The 20,118-nt window shown below is 38.5% G+C and overlaps 1 protein-coding gene across 11 annotated transcripts in view; it reads right to left on the reverse strand.

Annotated features, from left to right (window-relative positions):
• Window positions 1–20,118, reverse strand: part of ZMYND11 (zinc finger MYND-type containing 11) — a 136,772-nt gene that overhangs the window by 45,481 nt on the left and 71,173 nt on the right. For all 11 annotated transcript variants that reach the window (XM_075550154.1, XM_075550151.1, XM_075550147.1 and 8 more), the window contains one exon: window positions 3,645–3,804. In XM_075550154.1, coding sequence (XP_075406269.1) covers window positions 3,645–3,804 — 160 coding nt within the window. The remainder of the gene's footprint in view (window positions 1–3,644; window positions 3,805–20,118) is intronic.

The following is a 20,118-nucleotide window of genomic DNA, read 5'->3' on the forward strand; positions in this document are numbered from 1 at the left end:
ATCAACCTAGATAGAACTGCCCCGTGAAGTCCAAGCCTGCAACTCTTTAGGGAACAGACAGCCCCATCTTCTTCCCGCAGAGCGGCTGGTGGTTTTGAACTGATGACCTTGCAGAATGCAGCTCAACATGTAACCCCTACAGCACCAGGGCTCTTTGTCACTATGCTACTAAATAAATACACTAATTGACAATTTATGGTATGAAGGGAGGAGCCCTCCTGGCACAGTGGTGAAGTACTTGGCTGCTAGCTTAAAGGTCAGGGATGTAAACGCACCCAGCAGCTCGAGTACTGGAGAAAGACCTGGCGATTTACTCCATTGAAAGATGGCGGCCAAGAAAACTCTCGGGGGCCAGTCACCTGAGGTTGCTATGCATCTGAATCGACTTTACAACCTACAACAACACATTGTAAATGCTACTTCCTGAGTTTTGCAGTCCATAACTGGCAAAACCACCTGCATGGGTAATCAACTTAATACATTTTACAGATACAGAATTCAGATACACGAAGCTTATTGGCTGAAGTGATGTGACCTAGTATAACATAAGTTTAATCATAGATCCTAGTGGTGTGACCAAGGACAACATAGGTTTAATTATATATCCTTCTAGAATATTATTAGGGCATAAAAATGACAGTACATGTGTATACAATCCCTGGATAGCCAGGTAATGGTCATGAGATATACGTATGATTTTATAGTTACACATTAAGTAAAAATACAGTTCCTCAAAGGAAAACCTTTTTATAAACCTTCTTGTGTTGGAGCATAAAGGCTGAAAAGTTGAAAGACTCTGGTGAAAAGTTTTACCTATGTAGCAAGAATTTTCTGGGATTTGTTATACTTAGATAAGATTTTGGTTCAAGCATACTTACTATTCAACAAATAAAATACCTGCTTAACAACCTCATTTACTTTTTAAAGCAATCAAATTAATTCTATATTAACATGCCCGCATTATAACATAGGACTGAAGATCAGACAGGGTAAGAAATTTCCTCAAGGTCATATGCCCCAATAAATGTCTGAGATGGAATTGGAACCCCATCTATGGAAATGCACACAATATTACCTCCTCTTATTATATACTACACTATCTCTGGATTTTTAATATCTGTGTATTTTATAAAACTATACACATTTTGACATACCCACTTGTGCTTATCGTACATGCAAATAGTTATACAAATATCTATGATTAAGAATTAAATAGAATGAATAACCTGTACACTGGGTGCTTACAGACAAGATTGCATAAAAAAAAAACAATAAAAAGGACAGGTTAATGCTAAAAATATATGCACCAAGCATGTGCAAAAATAAATAATACAATACAGAAAGCACGTGGAATGGCACAGACTTAATAAGTATGGATAAAGTAATAGAGAAGCAAAAGCACACATGTCGATGGAATGAAGAAACAATGGATAAGTCAACTTGACAAGTCAACTGCAAGTGATTTTTATGAAAAACAATGCACCACGATCCACTAACCCGAATCACGTGAATTAAGGCGTACGTCTACTGGTAAACGCCTACGTCTCTAAGTTCCCAAGGGCTTCAGGGTTAGAAATTTTTACATTATCTTATTACTTGTAGGATAATTTTGAATATTCAGTAGAGTACCAATTACTCAGTGGCCCTGTTCATACATGTCTGATAATTAAACATAGATATGTAGGATTTGACATTGTTTTATTATGTCTTCAGTTAAGTTTCTTTACTGACAACAAAGTTTCACCTTTCTCTAAGGAAAGTCAGATACAAACAATTTCATTAATTTTTTTCCAAAACCATTTCTATTGCTTAAAAAAAAATGATACCAGTTAAAGTAATATTTCTTTGTTGATGTGTTCTTTTTGTGAAAAATATAAATTTTCTTTTCTTCACTGTTTAAAACTGATGTGTTGTAAGTGAACAATTTTTCTAATTTTATAACCTATGATAACTACTTCTATGAACAAGCTCACAACCATTAATTGTGTTCATTGTTTTATTGCTCTCAGACTAGATAGGGCTGGCTTAATGCAGTAAGACCCAGAAAAGGAAATATGATCCAAAGTTTTCCTAATTTTTCCTACACCATTAAAGTTCTTTAAATTGTTTTTATAACTAGGTTTTCGATAATTCATGATAAAACACTTTCAAATCACCCTTTCAAATATATCCCTTTGTAAACTAACTATATTAATAGCTTATATTTAAAACCTGTCACCTTAAATCACATTCCTTGATTTAAAAACTATAACATGTTCCTATTAAAAATATTAAACTATTTTTAATATTTTAAAAATATTGTATGGATTGTGATAAGAGTTGTATGAGCCCCTAATAAAATATAAAAAAAAGAAAAGAGGAGAAAAAAAAAAGAAAATGATTAGGGAAAAGAATGTCCAGCTGTGCTTTATACAATTGATGTATGTATGTATATGTATGGATTGTGATAAGAGTTGTATGAGCCCCTAATAAAATGTTTTAAAAATATATATCAAAAGCAACAAAAGTACATTAAAGATATCCAAAGCAACAAAAGTGGAAAGAGAAATGAAACATAAAACCAATCTTGTTTGTAAGAAATTATGTATGACTATTTGTACGCTAGAGTAGAAAACTCTATATAGGCCTGCATAGAATATGTCCGGATCAGACACAAAATCGGGATTTGGAGGTGGGTTGGAACAGATGCATACAGTTCTTATTTAGCCTTACTTTAGTGTGGCACGGTGCACTAGGTGTTGGACTGCTAATCATAAAGTTGAAGTTTCAGACCCACTAGTCACTCAGAGGCAGAAAGATAAGGCAACATGCTTTTGTAAAGATTCACAGTCTCGAACATCCTCTGTAGGGTCACTGTGAGTCAGAGCAACCTGATGGCAGTGGGTTTGGGAGCGGGTTAGGTAACAAGGGGATGCAAGTCAAGCCTAGAAGGCTATTATGAAGCATCTGTTCCAAATGTGGGTTGGTTCAGTCATCAGAAATTTTGAGCAAATTTATATAACATTAAAGGGCAAGTAGGTTTTCTCCCCCAATTAGACATTCATAACCCAGGGATTCCTGCACTGAAAGAAAATAGAAGAATAAAATAGCTTAAAAGAGGAGTCAAAATAAGAACTAGGTAAAAATATAAAGATAATTAAAATTTCATCTATCCCACTTGATTTAGGGGAGTCCACCATTTGAAAGACCTCTACTTTACAGCACAGCGCTAGTTCAAACCTGTGTTTAAGTTCTAAAGCAACTAAGTGAAAGTGAAACCGGTCCTTATTCCTCTTAGTACACCTAGAAGACACCAAGATTATATTGTATTGAAACATTTATATTTACTAAAATTTACTGATGGGCATAAGTAATAATACCAATAATTTAATAGATTGTAGAAGGATTGTGTTTGTTTTGTCTTCATTCTTTAAATTCTTATACTTTTAGATTCTATGTAACATAAAAAAAGAAGTCTTTTTAAAAGTGATTTATGCCCTGCAGAATCAATGAGGAAAGTATCCGATCTACTAATGGAAGTCTTTAATGTTAACAAAAAGTGAACTACTACTAAGCTTCTGAAAGCAAATTTCTATGGGTTGGGAGTAAATAATGTTCAACAACTAGAAGTTGGCATCTCCAAATATTACATTAAATATACTTACAATCTCATCTCCTGGCAGCCAATATCCTTCTTGCTCAATACCAGCTTTCGAACCTTTGCAGCCGACTGTTAGAGTCTCAACAATAAGACCATCTTTCACAGCTAAGCTCAGCTGACGGGTGGTCTCTTTTGGATGCATACCGTGGACTCGAGACATATACCTGAACACAGAAGGAAAGCAAATGGAGAAATAGCTTAGTATTAAAACACTAAAAATGAGTTGAAGTTTTAAAATGGAGGTAGTGATTTATTTCCCTTTTCAATTAGCACTGCTAATTTAAAAGAAAGGAATAGGAAGTGTTCTGAATACTCGACTCTTTCTCTATTGTGGCGTTTCGTCCCTAAATTCTATTATATATGTTTGGAGCAATAATTGGCTCAAAATAGCCCCAATCCAGCAAAAATACATCACTAAACAGATATTAGTAAAATATCCCATTTAGTGTTAGCCTCTGCAGATTTTAAACTTAGAATTTTATAATTTCCAATCAAAAGTCTTTAAAATATAAATATTTACTTGAAACTTAAGGAAATGAAAACCAAATGATGGGGAATGGTGAGAAAGGAATTGAGTGATTGTCAACACAGCTGCACATGACCAATAAGGCAAAACTGTGTTTTTCAAGGAATTATACGGTGGACTGGAACACAGAGATATACAGTGCAATCATCTCTTTTTTTAAAAAAGGTAAATTTCAAGCATGCCCTGAAGCACAGAGAATAATATTATAGATTTCTTTGTACTCACCAATTATATTTAATTCATGTTAACATTCTGGCATTTTTGCTTATCTTTTTCTTTTTTTAAAGAAATAAAATGTTATGGAAACAGTTGAATTGGTACCATTGTCCCATTCCCATCTAATCAGAGCTGATTTAGATACACAAAACCAATAAGCTACCAAACATCAAAGAATACTTTGCATATTCAGGAAAAAAATTATGCCAAGTTAGGTTGTCTCCTGACTTCTGCAGAGAAACATTTTATGCTAGCAGGCAGAGCAGTAATACTTGTCAAGGCCTCGTGGAAATAAACTAATGTCCAGTTACTCTGCCATTGGAATTTCAAACCAAATACTTTGTTTTGAAAATGCACCAAAGAATCTCCCAAACCCAAAGGATAAACACCAATAAAGAAAACGGCGGCCTGACAGCTAAGCACCTGGATGCTACCAGAAAGGTCAGTGGCCTGAGCCCACTACTTGGGTCCTTCGTGGAGAAAAGACCTGCCGCCATAGCGAATACTACCTAGGCAAACCTCTCAGACAATGCTGCTCTGCCCTGCGGGGGGTGTGAGCAGTCAGCATCAGGTGGCCAGCATACAACAACAGTAAAAGTTGGCAAAAGCATCCATGGTGATTAATGCAGTTGACTGAAAGACTGGGATTAAAAGAAGCATGAAGATCACCGTTATAGAGCTGAGCATAAAGGGAAACCATAAAAATGTAAACATGACATAATTAGCAAAATGGGTTATATGAGAATAAAAAATTTTGGAGTTTATTCATTTTAATATTTTTATAGATAGACAAAAGATTAATATGCAATTTTGCAATACAAAGATCAATACTAGTAGGGAAGGGAGGTAGAAAAAAAGAAAGTTTATTAATTAAGTATCTTCAAGGTTTATAATACAGAACCTGTAAAAATTACATTAGAAATTAAGTAAACTTGTGACGTTTCTAATTATGCATGAGAGAAAACACAAGCCTTCTAAATTATCTGAAAAAAATACATACAAACATTATGAAGTGAAACACAGAAACAAAGTATATGAAATATGATGAGAAGACCCCAAATAGGCAGCAGTCTATGTGGATAGCAGTCTGATGCTTATCCCGCAGCCCGTCAAACTTCTGAGATGTTGCTAAAGAATTATGAGACTGTAACTTACATTGTTCAGTACACAGAAGATCTAGTGGACATTAATCAAGATGAATCAAATAAGACAGATCTAGTTAGATTTATTTTGACCTGCCACCCACCAACAAAACCAACAAACTCAATTTGAAGTGAAGGAATCTTCATACTGGCAAAACCAGCCACAAAGATAACCTTAATAGATTCCACATTGTACAGACATATGCTAGTCACAGTAAAATTAAATAAATACAATGATAAAGTTATAAAATTATTATAAGCCATTACCGGGTCAAACAATTATTTAAAATTTATACAGTATCTAAAACCCATAATAAAAAAAGCCTCAAATTTACTACACACTGCCATCAAGTTTATTCTGATTCATAGCAACCCTCTAAAACAGAGTACACCTGCCCCTGTGTGTTTCTGAGTCTGTAAATCTTGATGGGGCAGAAAGCCTCGGAGCTTTCAGACGGCTGACCTTCTGATCAGTGCTCCTTGAAACAATCTATTTCTTGATCAAGCCCCACCAGGCATCCTATGCCCTTCTCGCCATCGCTTTTAGATCATTTTTTGTTCCCTTGTCCTTGGGTTGGTTTCCCCGGAACCATCAGTTCTGTTGTTTTCTCCTCCAGATTGTTTATCCCGCCTATCTTATCTAGGTAGACATACAGAGATAACAATAAGCACAGCAACAAGACAGAGCAAAAAAACAAAACATAATGACAAAAAAACAAAAAGCCTATAAATTGTTGACCTTTAGGAGTGTTTTCCGGTCCAGTCTGATGGGGTGCCAAACCCTGGCCCCAAAGTCTATTTTTGGTATTCCCTGGACACTTCTCATTGCTTTGCTCCCCTTGCTGCTCTGTTGCATGTCCTTAGTGTTTTACTCCAGTTTGGTGGGGTCAGCTCAGGCACAATCCCTGCACTGTGTCTCCAGTAATGTGGCCGAGAGGAATGACTAAAACCCAAATAAGGGCCGAACCTGATAGTGGAACAGGAGGAAAGTAAAAGGAAATAGAGGAAAGAACTTAGGGCCAAAGGACATTTATAGAAGTCTAAATACAGGCATGTATATATGTAAATATATATGATAGGGAAATAGATCTATATTAATATATTTATATGTTAAGTATTAAGGTAGCAGATGGACATTGCGCCTCTACTCAAGTACTCCCCTCACTGCAAGAACACTTTGTTCTAACAACCTGGCATTCTGTGATGCTCACCTTCCCACATGATGGTGAGCTGAAGACAAAATGGGTGCAGAAGCAAATGTGGTGAAGAAAGCAGATGGTACCCGGCTATCAAACAATACAGCATCTGGGTCTTAAAGGCTTGAAGATAAATAAGTGGCCATCAGCTGAGAAGCAACAAAGCCCACCTGGACGAAGCACCCCAGTTTGTGTGATCATGAGGTGTCAATGGTATCAGGTATCAGGCAGCAAAGACCCAAAACAAAAAACCATATCAATGTAAATAAGGGGGAGGGTAGAATGGAGTCCCAAAGCCCATCTGTGGGCAATTGGACATCCCCTTACAGAAGGGTCACAAGGAAAAGACAAGCCAGTCAGAGTGCAGTATAGCACTGATGAAGCATACAGCTTTCCTCCAGTTCTTTAATGCTCCCTCCCTCCCTCCCTACTACCATGACCCTTACAAACCCAGCAAGGCCAGAGCATGTACACGAGTACAGATCACTGGAAACACAGGGAATCCAGGACAGACAAACCTCTCAGGTCCAATAATGAGTGGCGATACCAGGAGGGGGAGGGGAAGGGGAAGGTTGGGGGAGAAGGGGTGATGGGTCACAATGGTCTACAAATCACCCCCCCCCCAGAGACAGACAACAGAAAAGTGGGTCAAGGGAGACAGCGGTCAGTGTAAGACAAGAAAAAAATTTTCATAAATTATCAAGAGTTCATGAGGGAGGGGCGGGATAGGAAGGAAAAAATGAGCTGATACCAAGGGCTCAAGTAGAAAGAAAATATTTTGAAAATGATGATGGCAACGTATGCACAAATGTGCTTGACAAAATGGATGGATGTACGGATTGTGATTAAAAACTGTAAGAGCCCCCATTAAAACGATGGGAACAAACCCAACAGTCAAATTCAAAGTCAGATTCACTGCTATCCAGCTGCTTAACAGAGTAGAACTACCCCAGTATGTCTGAAACTGTACCTCTACGAGTGGAAAGCCCAGTCATTCCTATTCCTCCCACAGAGCAGCTGGTGGTTTTAAACTCCTGACCTTGCGGTTAGTAGCCCGATGTATAACCAGTATGGGAGCAACTTTTGCTGAAGTTCGTTTAAAAATGGCTGCAAAATACTTTACTATAGCAAAAAGATGGAAACAACCTAAATTAGAGGAAGAATAAATAAACAAGCTTTGGCGCACATGCAAACAACTGAATACTATACAATGTTAAAGACTAATGAAATTTTCAAAACATGGATTACTGTGGAAGACATGCTGAGTAAAATTAATACAAAATGCCATATTATTATGAAAACATTATTATAAAAAGTCAAGAAAAGGCATTCACACTAAGTGAGACATTCTTTGGTAGTGAGCAGATATGAGAGGGAGAAGGAGGGATGGTTAGATCTCAAGCTGGAGGACAGACAAGTAGCTACAGGGAGTGAAGGGAAGGCAATACACAGCAAGAAAGACGTAACAAAAAAATGGAGGCAAGGAAGACACTGAGAGGCTCATCAGAGTTACAGGGCACCAGAGGCAAACAACGTTGGCGCTTGGAACAAACACGGGCTGAACAAGTAAGAGAAGAGAGAGGGAATAGAAGAGGGGATATCCATCCCCCTCAAAAATGGAATTTTTCCCAAAGCTATGTATTTAAATTTTTTTTTTTTTTACAAAACAACCTTATCACCTGCGAAGTACCCACCTCATAACACTTAGTACATTTGTCAAATCTGCAATTCCATTCTTGGAAACATTTTTCAAGCTCATCTGTAATCACTGTCCTTTCATGTTCCTCTTCATTCACGGAAACAAAAAAGTCACACAGAGTGAGGTCCGGTGAATAAAGTGTGTGGGGCAAGAGCCAGGATGATGTTTGCAAAAAAAACTGGCACACTGAGATGGCTGTGTGAGTTGTAGTGACAAAATTAGTCCCTGTCTGCCACAAATCACACGCTGTTACGCAATCTTGAATGACATCCCTTGTTCCACGTCCTCTTCTGAGGGCTTCCAAATTTGCTGACCTAGATGAGGGAGTGCTTCCAGTGCAGGCGTCCTCAAACTACGGTCCACGGGCCACATGCGGTCCGCCGAGGACATTTATCCAGCCCGCCAGGTGTTTCTGCCCATTTGTTTTCTTACTTCAAAATAAGATATGTGCAGTTTGCATAGGAGTGTGTTCATAGTTTTTTTTAAACTATAGTCCGGCCCTCCAACAGGTCTGAGGAACAGTGAACTGGCCCCGTTTAAAAAGTCTGAGGCGCCCTGTTCCAGTGCTTCATTTCCATGGGTACTCCATCAATTCCTGGAGCCTTGATTTTGCTTAATGCTTCCAGTGCAGCTTGATTGTCTTCCTTCGGCACCATTGGTTCTTGCTGGCGTACGACCTCCTGAACTGGTGGAATGTCCACCAGTCATTGTTGGTGCAGGGACTCTATTCTTTCCAGCTTCCTTTGACGCTTCCTACGTCAATAGTATTTTACCCACAGATCCTTTCAATATCGCAACTGGAGGCTTGCATTTGTTTTTCTTGAGTTCTTTCAGTTTAAGATATGATGAGTGTGCTCCTCCATTTTGGTTTTGTAACTCTAAATATTTGATTGTTTTCTCAAGCTGCCCTTTGAATTTTGTAATTCAGCTCCCTGGTTCACCCATTTTTCCATTTGCTTTAGTTACTATATGATTAAAATCAAGTTTGAGAGTCTCTTCTGACATCGACTTTGATGCTTTCTTTCTTTCTTTCCTGTCTTTTAAATGACCCTTTGCTTTCTTCATGAATGATAGTCTTGATGTCCTCCACAGCTCATCTGGTCTTCTGTCATTAGTGTTCAATGCAGCAAATCTGTTCTTGAAATTCAGGCGGGAGAGATACACTTGTATTTTGGTCTGGTGGGCTTGTTGTAATTTTCTTCAGCTTCAACCTGTCCACCAGAGCAAACTACATGATAAATATAGAACTACCACATTACCAGCAATTCCATTCTTTGGAGACTCACACGGAGACATGTGAATTAATCTTTGCTCTAGCACTATTCACAAACAGCCAAAAGGTAGAAACAACCCAGTCTTATCAGCACATGAATGCTACCTACATACAATAGACAAGAGAAAGCTACTCGGCCAGGGGGAGAAATGAGGTTGAACACTGGCTACACTGATGGAGCTTGAAGACTTATGCTGTGTTCAGTTAATCACAAAGGTACAACTAGTATATTACCTCCCGTATACGGATTATTCCTGGTTACCAGGGGTGGGAGGGGAGGTCAAATGTGAGGGCAGGAGGAGTGCACTGTTGACCCTTATAGAGCAAAGTTTCTGTTTACAATGATCGAAAAGCTGTACTAAGGTAAGACAGCCCATCCAATCATTTAAGTACTATCAATAAGGTGTACACTGGTATAAAGGGGGGAAAGTGCTGATTCTCCTTAAGTACATCCAAACACCTCATGACATTTGGTTCCTCGGTTTAGCTGTTTGGGGCTGGGAATACTCCAGTCAATTGGTCTAACAATGTGTTTGTGCTTCGGTTCTACCTCATAGTCCCCGGTCTTAAAAGCTTCCAGGAGGCCACCCACGCACAACTGGTCTCTGTTAGCCTGGAGCAACAGAGGCAGGCGACTCCAGCAGGGGATGAAGGAATGGAATGTGAGGGTAGTTGGCTCCGTGTACAGCACTGCATCGTTGCCATGAGACTGGGACTGGGTGACTGATGTACAGGTATCGTTACTGAACATTTGGATCAAAGATTCTTTGGAAGAATCCTAAACAAAAGTGAGGGAAACACAAAATAGAACTTTAAATTCTCAAGGACTTTAGCCCTTTTGGAGGAATGGAAGTTGGATTAACTTTTAAATCTATTGCTCTGAGATAATGTTTAAACCTTAAACCACAAATATCCTGTGAAGTCTGAAAACCAAATAGTGTCGATTTACTAGTGGAAACAATGTCTGCCTTGAGCATGATGCTCTTTTAATAAGGATATGGAATCACACTTGCAACAGGAGCTACCAGGATTAGCTAGCACTCTTAGTGGGGGCGTGGATTCATGTTAGCGAGGGAAGACAAATTCCATACGGATGGTGAGAACAGTTGTACAACGCAAAGAAGGGAGACAACATCACTGAATCAGAAATGTTGCATTTGGATATGTTTTTCTATCCATATTCTTGACAACAACATAAACACAAATGAAAAGATTTTTAAAAATCGAAGGTGTCACTTTGATAACCAGGGAACACTTAATCAACCTATTGTATTTTCAATGATTTCAAATGCCAACACATTTGAATTAGTATGGAAGATTACTGACTAGCTCCTGGACAGCCGAAGAATGAACACTTCTGTGTGGAGGAGGCACAGAGTACTCCTTTGAAGAGAAGATGGCACTTACTTTGGATATGCTATCAAGAGGGACCCAACCCAGGAGGGCCGCAACAAGATGAACTGACACTGTGACCACGACACATCTTCGAGCCCTGGATCTGACAAGGTTTCTTAAGGCTTGTGGGGTTAACCTCCCCCAGATGGACTTCCTTTTCCTCTTTCCTAATCTGTTTTTAATCTGGAAGCTCTCCTGAAAGCTGTTAACCCTAGGAGACCCTGCTGGTATTTGAAGTCCTGGTGGCCGACCAGCTACCTGAAAGCCAGCAGAGTCTGACAAACTGATTGATACCTGAGTGGTGGGCATGCAAATTACTGCTGGTAAATTTATTTGAAACACTGAGCACAACTAGTTAGTTTAGGAAAAAAGAGGACCCTCTATCTTCATCTGTACTCATACATAAATTTAATATAGATGAGATTTAAACCCACAAAAATTACTGTAAGATAAACATTTATAAAACAATCATGTGAGAAAGGTCTTTTTAAGTATGTAACAAAAATCAAAACTGAAGAAAATATTAACAAATTTACATAGAACCAGAACATTTCCGTAGGAAAAAAAACACAACAGAAAGCTGAAATACAAGTAAGCTTTGAAATATGTATTTTTTACATACATCACAAAAGACCTAAATGCCTGAATATATGGTATATATTTGTATATTAAGCCAAGTTTTTCAGCATATTTTTAATGCCGTTTTGTGGTAAAATTAGGTGCCATGGCTGATATTCGGGTCGGCTTATACTTCAGTATATATGGTATACAGAATACCTAATATTTAATAAGGAGCACCGGAGGCACGATGGTTAAAATGTCCAGGGGTGAAAGACCTGGTGGCCTGCCCTGTAAAGATTCAAACTCAGAACACCTGACAGGGCAGTTCTACTCCGGCACACGGCACTGTTATGAACTGAAGTAGACTCGGCAGCACCCAACAACAATAACCGGGAGACAGCATTTTGCATCTGTCAGAATCATACAGACAAAAACTATGACAAGACTGCATTTGTTGGTTTGGTGAAATGGAAGATAGTTGTCCATAAGAGGGAGAAGATGATGTATGGATTGTTATAAGAGTTGTAAGAGCCCCAATAAAATGATTTTTTTTAATGAGGGAGAAGAGAAATTAAGGAGCTGATGAATGATAAAACCACTGGCGAGTTTCATTAGCAGTTTAAACTGCTGAATACAAAGTTGATCTGAAATGTAAAACCTCACCTAATTTAAAACAACAAAATTATTTTAAAAACAGACGGCCTTTGTTGGATTTGCTTGGAATGTATGATGCAGTATAAATTAGCACTACTCCGATGCACACCAATTTGAAAATTGCTTTCAAAATAAGATATGTACACACATATACCACGAGATACTTCAAGATTGATCCTATAGATACACGCTGGCACCTCACAAGTATTGCTACAAAACACGGGAACCTTTATTAAATAAAGATATCGTCCTGGGAAGCGTTTTCCCTCCACACATCCTCCATCTAGCTCTACCCATTTCCGAAGGTGAAGTTTCCATCTTTCTAAGCCTTGCCTGAGTCATTCTTGGAATTTTATTATATAAAAACAGCAGCATGTCAGCTGATAATGCACTCAAATCATGTTCCTTTTCAGAGTCCTTTGAGTTTTGAGGCCAAAAGGAAGGCTGAAGGGACAAGCTCTGGGCTGTAAGGTGGATGGGGTGAAGTTCCTAGTAGGATAGACCACGCTACTCTTGAGGAATGAACAGCCCACGCTGCTGTGATAGGGGGATCCTCAGTGCCACTCTGCTGGCCTTTATCTCACCATTGCAGTTTTCCATTTTCCTAAAACTTCTTCACAACGAGCCTGCATGATCATCCTGAGTCATTTAGGAAACTCTATTGTGATTACTCCTTCGCAATCCCCCTCCAGAAAACAGTCACTGAAGCCTTCTGAGCTGACTTCTCTGCCTTGAGTTTATAATTTTTCTCCAGAAAACTCTTATGTATATGGAAAAATTATAATCTTGTGTTAAGTGCCAAGGTATTTATTTCCGTGTTTTAAAAATATTTTTGTTTCTTTTGAAAAGAGTACATATTGGGCAGTCTTGCTAACCTCTTATTAGTTATGTTTGTGACATTGACAGGCCACGTTTTCTAATTGCATTGATTAGGACTTTTATACTAACTTGTTTATCAGACATAGGAGTAATGAGCATAATTTCCTTTTTTTCACATTTTAGAAGAGATTTTAAAAGTTTAAACAATATTTGCTCTAGGGTGTTTTTTTGGGGGGGTTCTCAGTTAGCCTTTATCAATCTTAACTTCTAAATTTGATGCATGCTATAGGATATCAAATGACATATTAGGCAAATCTATTGCACAAGGAAGTCACTTTGAGGACTAAAGTGCACCTGACACAGGTGATTTTTCAATCACCTCCTATGCATGTGAAAGTTGGACAATGAATAAGGAAGACTGAAGATCTCTTGGACTGCCAGAAGAAATAAACCTATCTTGGAAGAAGTTGCAGCCAGAAAGCTCCTAATATGTGAGGATGGTGGGACTGGCCTCATGTACTGTGGACATGTTGCCGGGGAGATGAGTCCCTGGAGGAGGACGTCATACTTGGTACAGTGGAGGTAAGAGGAAGCCCCTCTCTGGGATAGAATAGATTGACATAGTGGCTGCAACAGTAGCTTCAACCTAACAATTGTGAGGATGGGGCAGGGCTGGGCAGTGTTTTGTTCTGTTATGTCTGGAGTGGCTATGAGTTGCACTGAACTGAAGGCAACATAGGATATATTTGAAATACATAGATGGATACACTTCATCTTTTTCCATAGTAAATTAGTTGAAAGTCTAGAGAGCAGATCTGTTTTCTATTCAGTAATTTGCACACTTTGTTTCATGTTATTGATTGCAATTCCCTACAATGTAACATCACTTATCCCATGTCCTCCCTGCTTACAGTCCTCTTCCTCTTGAATGTTGACCCTCAAATGGTTGACTATTACCAGGCTTGCTCACTCCTAAATGTTATTTATCCCCCTTACATACCTATCTGCTGGTTAGTTAAAAATAGAGTCTTGGATGGGGAGGGGGGGCCACATTTTCCTCCCACTCTATCGAGGACCTGCATGTGGAAAAACTTGTGCTAAAAATTCAGGGTTAGAATTACGTCTTCATTTTCCCATGTGTAACTTAATCCATCAATGACATAAGGAAGCAAAAATAAAAATTTAAGTTAGAAAAACAAAGATCTCATCTCCTATTTTAATTTCATTTAGCAGCATCGATCATCAACTAGTGTGTATGTTTTTGGTGTTAAATGTTATTTTCATTTCTCAGAACTACTTTCTCTAAGTCTATCTTCACTCCTGCATTTCTCCCAATGGAGCGCTGGCGTGCTCCCTTTCCCCTGGATGCTACTTCTCATGGGCTGCTGGGCGCTCAAGTGTACCTAAGCAACAGGCTGGCTGGCAGCAGAACCCTACGTAGCTTCATTTCCCCTGGGATAATTCTGCATATTCCAAAATAAGAAAATATATAGTTAATAGTAGCAGCCATGCTTTCAAACATTTAGAGGTAAACATTTTATTTAGTATGATAAAGTACTTTTCATGGATGCATAAAATATATATGTCAATAAACATTCTGAAACTTTAGTTCAGCGGTTCTTACCTGGGGGTCGTGACCCCTTTGGGAGTCAAGCGACCATTTCACAGGGGTTGCCTAAGACCATCAGAAAACACACATTTCCGATGGTCTTAGGAACCGAGACACTGTTCCTCTATCTGTCTCCAGGCGGGTCAGCCCACAAACAAGTACCTTGCGTGAAGACTGTTACCCATGCTACACCATGTTTCAAGACAAAATTCATTTATTTGGGATTAGAAATATTTGACAATATATACTTACATATTGGTTTTGTGATTCTTCATTATACTTTAATTATGTTCAATTTGTAAAAACATATATCCTGCATATCAGATATTTACATGATGATACATACCAGTAGCAAAATTACAGTTATGAAGTACCAACAAAATCATTTTATGGTTGGGCATCACCACAGCATGAGGGACTGTGTGAAAGGGTCACGGCATGAGGAAGTTTGAGACCCACTGCTCTAGAGGCTTTGTGTTACTTTTTAAAGTCACTTGAATCTTCATGAGTCTTAATTTCCTCAAAGTAATTATCTGTCTTCAGACCTTCTGAAGGGTCATGAATGTACAAATGTCCTTACACAATTGATGTATGTATGGATTGTGATAAGAGTTGTATGAGCCCCTAATAAAATGATTTTTAAAAAACCAATGATGATACCAAGGGCCCAAGTAGAAAGCAAATGTTTTGAGAATGATGATGGCAACAAATGTACAAATGTACTTGACACAATGGACTGTGATAAGAGCTGTACGAGCCCCCCAAAAAATGATGTAAAAAATACACCCTTCTGAAAATGGTTCAATCTCAGAAACTTCCCAAGATGAGGTAATGGTATAAAAATTACTATAGACTTGTAGTTCTTTCAAATCTGAAATTGAAGTATATTGCAAGTTTTATAATTCCACTTAGTATGTAGTTGGAAAAAAGGGCACAATCTACTGCTGTCATTTTATCCTATCACTTATCATACAGTAATACTGTGATGAAAAGTACCTTTGAAGCCTCAGCCACCTACTCACAGGACTAGCCCCAGCCAGCCCAGATGAGCTCTGCCAACAGCTGCAGAAACGGCTGCTCTGTGACAACCTTAGAAATGAGTTTCTTTCTCAACCTCCGGAATAAATGTCTATGGAGTGCCCCCCCCCCCCTTCCCCACTACAGCTACACATTCCTTTAATTTCGTGTAAACTTCTCCTTTATCTTCTCACTTTTAGGTCCTAGCTGCACACATGCTTTCAAAGCATATTGTTTAGTCGTGCCCATTTTAAAGCTTTATATATACTTAGAATCATGCTGTATGCTTTCTGGTTTAATCTGATTCTTTTCAATCCCGTGTTGTTGAAATGTATCCATATTGTGTATGGTTAGAGTTTACTTTTTACTGTGATCTTTTTCCCTGGTGTTGAATTGGCTACAACTCCTTGTGACCTTTGCTCACTGCCGTCAAGTAGATGCTGACTCAGGGGACTCCCTTTCAGTTTCCGAGACTGGAACACGATTGGAGTGGAAAGCCCCGTCTTTTCCAAGTGCTGACCATGTGGACCGTGGCCTAACATGTAAGCAGGGCTCCTCACCGTAATTCATAAATAAATAAAACCAAAGGTGACGCAGATCTAGTTCATATTTATGATCATTAAGTAGGTTTGTTTTCATTTTATTTTTTAATAATAGTGCATTATCTAATCTACTGTAGATATCTGTACTATGAGGGGGTACCCAAAATAAACCAGAATTTTTTCAAAGTTATTTAAATTTTTTACCAAATGAACTGAACCTATCACCTTCAAAGTACTCTCTATTACACTAATAACATTTCTCAAATCTGTGGGTTCCATTCTTGGCCACATTTTTCAAACTCATCTGTTTGGATGGTTGACAGCACCTCACTTGTTTTTTTTCTTCACCTCTCCTAAGTCATCAAATCGCTGTCCTTTCATGTTCCTCTTCATTTGAGGAAATAAAAATAAGTCACATGATGCGAGGTCAGGCGAGTCAGGTATGTGGGACAAGAGAGCCATTCTAGGTTTTGCCAAAAACTGGGCCACTGAGATGTCTGTGTAAGCAGATGCACCGTTGTGGTGGCAAAAACCAGTCCCATCTGTCACAAATCGGGCCTTTTTTGTCGCACACAGTTTTGCAATATTTTCAGAACCTCTAAATAGAAAGGTTTATTAACAGTCTGACCTGATGGAATGAACTCCAAATGCACTACACCCTCACATTAAAAAAAAAAAAAGAAAGAAGGAATCTTCCACTAGCTTATGTCTCATCACCAATAATGAATGACCTTGGACTCAAAGTATGGATCTCATCGGAACTGTTCTTTCAAAGTTTGGTATGTTTCCACTCAAGCTTTTTCCTGGTCAGTTAAACTGGAGGCACAAATTTTGCAGTGACCCTTCTCATTCCCAAATCTTCCATTACAATTCGCTGAGCCGAGCTCCAAGATAGTTCAAATAACTTCCCATCTCTTCAGTGGTCCATGGTCAGGCTTCGAGCACAAGTACACAGGTTTTGTTGACATTTTCATGGATTTAGTTGACGTTTTCATCTGTTCGGGAAGCTGACAGATGCCCAGAATGAGGTTTATCATCAATTGACATTTGACCTTTTTTTGAAACGAGAAAACCGCCACACTTGAGTTTCTCCCATAGCGCTGTCCTTGTCAGCTGTGTTCAACATCACAACAGTTTCTGCGGCATTTTTCCCAAGCGGGAAACAAAATTTCACAGCAGCATGCTGTTCTCTTAAACCGACCATCGGTTCCAGTGAAACCGTTTGTATGAAAAAAAAAATCCTCTTGACCAGATAAGCTTTCCCTGGCAACACCAGCGGGTGCACTAACTCGGCGACTTGCTTGAGGCTCGCCTCGTGGGAGAAACGCATGTACTACGAGAGCTCCGCTCTGCCCAGGGCAACTCCGCATTTGGCGGGGAGCCCTGGTCTATAAAAGAGCACAGAGTTCTTCCAGGGAAGAGTCCAAGATGGAAACACTGTCTCTAGTGTATAGAGCTAGAGGGAGGATAGGTCAAGAAACAGTTCCTTCACACTGTTACTGTTGCTAAGTAAAGGTTTCTGTGAATTTGGAGTAATGTTTTTGCCTTACCCATCCTACTTATCAATGTCCTTACTAAGATATATTGTTGCACTTCAGAACTTTTCCTTGATCTTTTCGGTCCTTTCCTGCTTGATGGAAATCACTGTAAATTGCTTTTACGTAATAGGTGCTTTTGATGGTAAACTCTTAGCTTTTGAATGTCTAAAAAAGGCTGTATCTCAGTCTTTTCTTCCTTCAAAAGTAAATTAATTCCAGGTTGGCAGCTAATTTTTCTTAAAACTATTGAAACTTTTATTCCACAGACATGGATTTCAGTGTTGGAGTTAGGAAGTTAGGTGTCAATTTAACATTCACACCTAATTTTAATCTATGGCTACATATAAGGTATGCTCTTTCTCTTATTAATTGGAGATTTTTCACAAAGATAAGGCCAAGTGGGGTCTTCTTTTTAACCTGTTTTGCTTGACTTTTACTGGGAGCTCTGGATCTGAGCTATTAGAATTTTTTCAACATTCCTGGAAAAGTGGCCCTTATTTCTCTACATATTCATTTTTCCTTTGGTTATTTCCCTTCTCAAATTCCCAGAATTCCAATTAGCCAACTGCCATTGAGTTAATTCTGCCTCATCTTGCCCTTGGAGACTGCCCCTCTTTCAGAGTGAGCGTGGACCACCACCCACGCAGTCAGCAGCCCCACACCTAACCCACATGACCACCCAGGTTCCTTTCAGACCCGTGCAAAAAGGTATTAAGCGCAGTATTGTGGTTACTTTACCAATACACAAATCAATCAAATTAATTTAACATTTCAACAAATATTGAAAGTCCTTCACATAATCTTTCCTACACACAATCTATTTTGCTTAGGATATACAAAAAAAGTCCTTTGGATATTTTACACTCATTTGTGATTAAATAGATCTATGGATAAAATATACAAATAAAACAAATTTAGCAGCAAACATGAACAGAGATGAATGGTAGTGGTAATGATAAAAACTGCACTGTGTTAGCCAGTACAACAAAGCAAGGAAAAGTAATAGAGTAAGAGTGAAAGTAAAAGTCTTTATTCACAGATAACAAGATCAAAAGTAAAATTTAAACTGCTGCTTGTAGAGAAAAGTAAAAGATGTGTGGGTGTATAACTATATACTTGTATATAATCAAGTATAAGCCGACCTGAATATCAGCAAAGGCACATAATTTTACCACAAAAATGGCAAAAAAATGTGATGAAATACTCAGCTTATACACGAGTATAAGGTGTGTGTATGAGAGAGAGGAAGAAAGAAAGAAAGAAAGAAAGAAAGAAAGAGCAGTTCTACCCTGTCCTACAGGGTCACTATGAGTCAACATCACTCAATGGTAGTGAAATGACTCTCTCTCTCTCTCTCTCTCTCTCTCTCTGTGTGTGTGTGTGTGTGTGTAAATATATACACACATACATAAACAATAGTCCTTGTATCTAACTTGTATCTAAAATATATTAAGAGTTTCACAAATCTTTAATAAAAAAGAAAAAATAGGCATAGGATTTGCACACTTTAAAAAAGAAGATATAAAAATGGCCAATCAGCACACTAAAAGATGCTCACTGATGTTACACCATTAGTCACCAGGGAAGGTGAAATTTAAACCACAAATGAGTTGTTAGCACAACTTTAAAATTGATGGCTGTCAAGTCAATTCTGACTCATTGTGACTGTAAGCCCTGCCCCTTTGGGTTTCCGAGGCTGTAAATCTTTGGTGGATCTCAAACTACAAACCTGTGGTTTAACAGCCCCACGTGTAAGTCACTATACCACCAGGGCTCCTTACAAAGCCACTGAAGGGCCCAAAGTAAAGAACTGACAAACCAAGTCTAGCACAGTCTTGGAACTCTCCTCTATTGTTTGTGGAAGCGTAAAATAATACTACCACCTGGAAATCATTTCACCATTTCTCTTGAAGTTAGCACACATTTATTATATGATCTAGCAATTTTATTCTTAGATAGTCAAACAAAAGCCTACGTTCACCAAAAAAAACCTTGGATATGAATACATGCAGTCCCTACTAGCTTTTGTCAAAGTAGACCTCAAATGGTAACAATCCAGATAGCCTTTAGCAAGCAAATTGATTAAAAACAAGGAAATATAAAGTATATCCATATAATGAAATAGTAATTAAAGAGAAGAACTGAAAATAGATTCAGAATACAAAAAAACACTCAAAAACAAGCTGGTCAAGAAAAGCTGATAATAAAAGACAGCGTATTGGACTTGTACAATTGCAGCAATGTGAAATTCTAAAACAAAGAAAGCTAAATATTGTGACAGAAAACAGCCC

Source organism: Tenrec ecaudatus, chromosome 5 (genome assembly GCF_050624435.1).
Source record: "Tenrec ecaudatus isolate mTenEca1 chromosome 5, mTenEca1.hap1, whole genome shotgun sequence".
Lineage (NCBI taxonomy): Eukaryota > Metazoa > Chordata > Mammalia > Afrosoricida > Tenrecidae > Tenrec > Tenrec ecaudatus.